Below are 5,782 nucleotides of genomic sequence, written 5' to 3'. Positions count from 1 at the left end.
CAACTGAAGTATTTACTATACCAAAAACAATTAGTACATGAACATGGGGATCATGTTCACATAGTGACGATGGTGCAATAGTATTGGCTTCCTCATTTGATATCTTCATTTGGCTTTGTATATGAAGTCTGCATCTGACTTCGAAATCTAATTTTGTATGTATGCCTTCAACTTTTGAATCTCTATGTCTGCCGTATGTATGTCTTCAACTTTTGAATCTCTATGTCTGCCTTTGGCGTCTGAATTTGTTTGTCTAGATTCGGTATATGATCTGAATTTGTTTGTCTAGCTTCGGCATATGAACCTGTCTAGCTTCGGAATCTGCATGTCTGTCTCAATGAGTTACAAGTCTTATTGTCAATGAAATAAGAACAAAGTTTGCCATTATTTTTTCCTATTTTCTCCCCATTTGATTGGTTAGCAAGTAAAAATATGATTAGGGGTGATTTTAGAACTGGTCGGATAGGAAACAACGTTTCTACTTTTCTTTCCAAATTTCAAAATCGGATCAGATCAGAACATAGGTCGAAAATTCATATATTTTACATGTTTTAATATTCTTGAATTTTCGTACATGCACTTTATTGTTTTTTCTTAATGTATTTGATATATGCTTGTGTACAGATACATTTAATTTTGTGATATACTAGTATGCTTATCCTGAATAAAATGTGTCTAAAACTAACAATAAAATACAAATATATTTACAAAATACATAATTTTAGTAAATAACATTAAAAATTCGGATTTTTTATCGTAATAATTAAGTTCAAACAGTTCAGAAAATTTCAAAGTGAAAATTCGGAATTCTCAAAATCTTTGAATGTATTCCAATTTCCATTTCAAATTTTTAGAAATATTCAGATTCAGAAATTTTTATGTTGGAATCGAAAATACCATTCTAACTTGCAGCCCTAAGTATGATACATATTCATTATTAGATTGTTTGTCACTTGGTTGAACATTGTGGTATAGCACATTAAAGTACTGTCTTGTATTTGTTTTCCACTTTATTGTTCAAAGCCTCCCTCATTATCGTACGTTTCTGGTCATATGATTATTGAAAATGAATTAGTAATGTAATAAAAAACATACCAATTGAAATTGGAATCATACAAGGAAAATGAATCTTTATACAGGGACAAATAGTGTTTTCTAGAATCAATGGGCTGCAATTCCAAACAAATTTGAAATGTTATAATATATGTTGGAGTTAAATTTGCAGGGAGGAAGGAATGATCCGTTAAGGAGTCAAGTAGTGCTCTTTGTGAGTACATGTTACATATCGTCTACATAACCATTGTATTGTTAATCATAGTCTGACTGTCCTCTACATAACCAAGACAGAAGCAGCCCAAACCCCAACGGCCAGAAATCCAGAGAAGGTGAACTTATTCAAAACGGCACCGTTAGGGGAGGGTGCAGGAGCATCTCCAGATATTGAAGAGGGAGAAATCTCCGGAGATAGCACAGGGGAAGATGAGGGAGGAGAAGGTGGAGAGTCAGCGGCAGGGGCAGTAGAGGGAGCATCCGCTGGTGAAGTGCTAAATGGAGAGGGAGCGGTTGTTGGTAGGGTGCTCGATGGAGAAGGAGTGGCAGCAGGTGGAGTGGTCAATGGAGATGGAGAAGGTGCAGCCTTACGTGGATTGCTTGATGGAGAAGGAACAGCTGATGATGGAGAAGGAAGAGCCGATGGTGGACTCCTCAAAGGAGAATCCGCAGGGGACTTAGACGGTGACGATGCTGGGGATTGTGCCCCTGTTGAGGCCACCAAAAGAGCAGCCATTAGAACAAGAACAAGGCCGGTGGAGTGAGCCATTATAGGGAAAGAGAGTCAGAGGGAAGGTTTAGGGTTTAGTTGTGTGTGTGAGGAAGATGGTATTTACTATTTAGGGTTTGAGAGGCAGAGAAGTGAAGGATGGGTTTAAGGAGAGGAGAGCGAGGGGATTTATATTGTAACAATGATTAGAGTTGGTTAACAGATCTCCTTTGCTTACCGAGAACCTTCTTCCACCTCCGGATTTCAAGGGACCTGGAGCGTTGGAGATTTCGTACTCTGGTTCAAACAATGTTGGTTAGAACATTGTGTAGAAAACCGTGTTAAGTAATATGGAGACAACCGTTATTTACAAGCAACTGGCCATGGGTTGGCAAAGGTTTTCTAAATACCGTGTTGCCAACTCGCGTGCAATATGTGGTTTGTGTTTTTGGATAAAAAAAGGGCATGGTGAACTTGTGTCTGTACGTTCTAAAACCTATTAACATGAAATCTCTTATTTTGTATTTTTTTACTATTTTCGGGGGATAATTTGAAATCATAATTTGAGAGATTTTGCAATGTACCTGAAACACGGGCTGCTATTGTTGTGAATATAGCGTTTAAGAATTGAAAAAACAAAATCACTTGGAAAAACTGAAAATAAATAACCGAGATAAATAACACCAAGAATGATGTAGTTTGGCTACGTGCCTACGTCCACAGGGTAGCAACAACAAACTTTCTATTTAATTTCAATAGTGAGTACAACAAATTATCTTGCCAAGCCTCTAGCAATAGTACTTGATGAAAAATTTGAAAGAATAAGAACAAGAAATACACTCTTATCTCTTTTCGTTTCTCTTGCATACATTTTGTCCTTGCAATATTCTCTCACTCTAACTCTTTGAGTGGTCCACAACTTATTGATTTGCTCCCCTTCAAGACTAGTGCAATAGCTCCCTTATATAAAAATAATAAATGTCTTCTTCAATAAGGATTACTTCTTTAAAGAATCTAGTTATCAATAGTTTTCCAATATAGAAACCAACTCCAATTGGGTAAACAATTTAATTCTCGAAGACTATGATTCCTAATAGACTTAGGAAAACTCATCATGGGTGGAAAAATCCAACAATCTCCTTTTATAGGTATAGGAAGAAGCACTGTCAATTAGAGATTTTTTCTTTCGACCATCTTTTGATTGTTAATACGATATATAAGGACAACTACTACAAATAGTACTACACCCTTTATGGTGAAATATCGATTACTTGTTGAACCTTGTAAATGTGAATTGCGTGAAAGTAGGATACTCCAAATTTAGGAGTCAAAGAGTTTTATAAAACATTCTTGATGGAAAAAAATATGAATAAAAGATAACCATGAGGAAGGTATACGAAAGTAGGATTGCACCTATTGACCAAACTCTCATTGATCGAACTTCATAACCAAGCTCCCGTTGATCAAACTACTCATGGCCAGACTTCTCCTGATTGAACTTCTCTTGACCAAGTTCCTCTTAATTAGACTTCTCTTGACCAGGCTCCTGCTGACCATAACTCTCATCTTCATTCGGCAAAGGCAATTATAGATTTCTTTGCCAGAAACCATCGCTCATTGACATTAAAGAAGCTCTCATTCGTAAGTCACAACACCAACGATATGTCCCATCCTTTTGTTCATTTTCCATTTACGACAATGCTTCTTCATCGACCCTTTTACCCACAATAGTAGTAGTCACCACCGAACATTGTCTCACCAAAATGTTTTTCTTTTTCTCCGTGATAAAGATTTGTCCAATGTTTGCACTTGAAGCTTTTCTCCTTGTTTCTTCATTGAACATGTTATCCTTAACATTGTCCATATATAGTACACCATTATAAGCTAGATTGTTTACATTTACAATGAAGGTTTCCTAACCATCTGGCAAGGATCCTAGCAACAATAGTGCTAAATATTATATCTCAATATTCAAACCCATAATGGCCAACTAATAGGTCATGCTCTGAAAGTTGTTCAAGGGCTCGATCATACTAACATCTTCTACATACTTCACGTTGACAAGCTCTTGATAAGGAATACTTTCTTGGCGGTGGTCTTCTTCTCAAAGAGAGATTCTAACTTTTTCCAAAGAGATTGCACATCAATCTTTAGGTACATGGGGATAGATGCTCTCATCCACCATTATCAAATCCTACCATTAGCTTTACAATTCATCTTGCTCCAGTCGGTATTAGACATACTTGCTGGCTTGTTCTTAACACCTTCAATTGGCTCATGGAGTTCTTTACAATAAAGCATGTCATCCATTATTGATTTCCACATCAACTAGTTAGAGCGGGTGGGTTTTATCACAGGGCTAATCGCACCCTCCATTCTAAACTAGATATCAGCCAAACGAGGCTTTGATACCACTTGTTGTGAATATTGCCTTCAAGAATGGAAAAAACTAAACAAACTCAAAAACCGAAAACAAATAACCAAGACAGATAACACCAAGAATTTACATGGTTTAGCTACGTGCCTATGTCTACGGGGCAGCAACAACAAACTTTCACTATTTCAATAATGAGTACAATAAATTATCTTGCCAAGCCTCTAGGATTAGTACTTGATGAAGACCTGAAAGAACAAAAATTAAACTATTATCTCTTTTATTTTTTCTCACATAGACTTTGTCCTTATTATATTCTCTCACTTTAACTCCTTGAGTAGCATACAACTTACTGTTTTGCTCTTCTTCAAAGCTAGTGCAATAACTCTTTTATTTAGACATAAAAAGGTCTTCTTTAGTGAATACTAATCCAAAGCTAGTGTTGAAAATATGAATGCAAAAGGCATTGTTTAAATCCTTTAGGCATTAGGAAAAACTAACAACCTAACAGATTAATAAGCATGAGCTTCCAAACTTGTATTATAGTTTGTTAGTTTTTCCTAATGCCTAAAGGATTTAAACAATGCTTGATCAGTCAAAATTTTATGTGCCATAATTGAAGAGGAAAAGAAATTATTCAAGACTAATGTATGACATGTATTGGAGATGTTTTCTTTTGAAGAAAAGAATTTTGGTTGTTCCTTTATTTAATTTGGTATTTACCAAACTAATGCATGCTTTTAATGCTAATTAATACTGTTAGTAGTTTTGTACTATGGAAAGAAACGTACAAAAGAAAAGGAACTCGTTTGACTTAAGAAAGCATTTAGGTGATATCACAAATTGATTTTTGAATTAAAGCAAATGTATTATTCTTTCACATTACGTAAAGTGTTTCTATTCCGAAGCAATTAGCTCCATCATGTTCTCTTGTAATTATTGACATTATTGTAGTGTAAGTGTGATAATTACGATTCTTAAACAACTTGTTCTATATGTGATTAATCTCTTTCAAATATGTTGTTAGGCTTCTTGAGATTAATTGAATGTCAATGGGAGTCATGAAGGAATTAATGCCATTTGTTGGCAAGATTCGAAGCTTGAATCAGGTTATCATAATTTTGTCACTTACGGCTAATTAATCCTTGTTACCTTTTGTTTCAAGGCGGAGTTGATCAATGTCCTTTCAACTAAGCAAGCCGCAATGGCTTAGTTGATGATGAGACTGTGTTTTTGAGTTATTTCTATCAAAGTTGCATCTTAATTAGAATAAAAGGAATAATGTTCTTGTTTTAAGGTGTGGATTGTTGCTTTTAGTTTAATTAAGATGGCAAAGTATGAGTTTTATTTCATAGGAGTTATGAAAGCTTCATCTGCCCACAAGTGTTGAAGTTTTTAATGAAGGTCCTCTTGTGACATTTAATCTAGTACTAGATACTAGGTAATTTTCTTGCCCACAAGTATAAATTAATCTAATTTCATGGAGTTTATTGCAGATTAAGTTCCATGTCTTCTGTTACAAATATTTCTAGTATGAGCCCCATTATAGGTTCTGGTTTTAAGGCATGGAAATCGGTTGCATCATGATGTATTTTATGTCTCCTCATGAGACTTGTTGATGGAAAGTATTAGATCCACGAAGGTTAATC

The 5,782-nt window shown here is 35.3% G+C and overlaps 1 protein-coding gene across 1 annotated transcript; it reads right to left on the bottom strand.

Annotated features, from left to right (window-relative positions):
- Positions 1 to 1,092: 1,092 nt before the first annotated feature.
- LOC126634394 (classical arabinogalactan protein 9-like) lies at positions 1,093 to 2,094 on the bottom strand. The gene has a single exon (XM_050304903.1). It carries the CDS (start codon positions 1,817 to 1,819, stop codon positions 1,331 to 1,333), a length of 489 nt encoding a protein of 162 aa, XP_050160860.1. The 5' UTR covers positions 1,820 to 2,094; the 3' UTR covers positions 1,093 to 1,330.
- Positions 2,095 to 5,782: the final 3,688 nt, after the last annotated feature.

Source organism: Malus sylvestris, chromosome 9 (genome assembly GCF_916048215.2).
Source record: "Malus sylvestris chromosome 9, drMalSylv7.2, whole genome shotgun sequence".
Classification (NCBI taxonomy): domain Eukaryota; kingdom Viridiplantae; phylum Streptophyta; class Magnoliopsida; order Rosales; family Rosaceae; genus Malus; species Malus sylvestris.
Note: the sequence above shows the minus strand (reverse complement) of the source record. Positions and strands in the feature narration are given on the sequence as shown.

What these genes read in the sequence shown, in the direction of transcription:
- LOC126634394 (XM_050304903.1), bottom strand. Translation starts at nt 1,819, where the DNA reads ATGGCTCACTCCACCGGCCTTGTTCTTGTTCTAATGGCTGCTCTTTTG.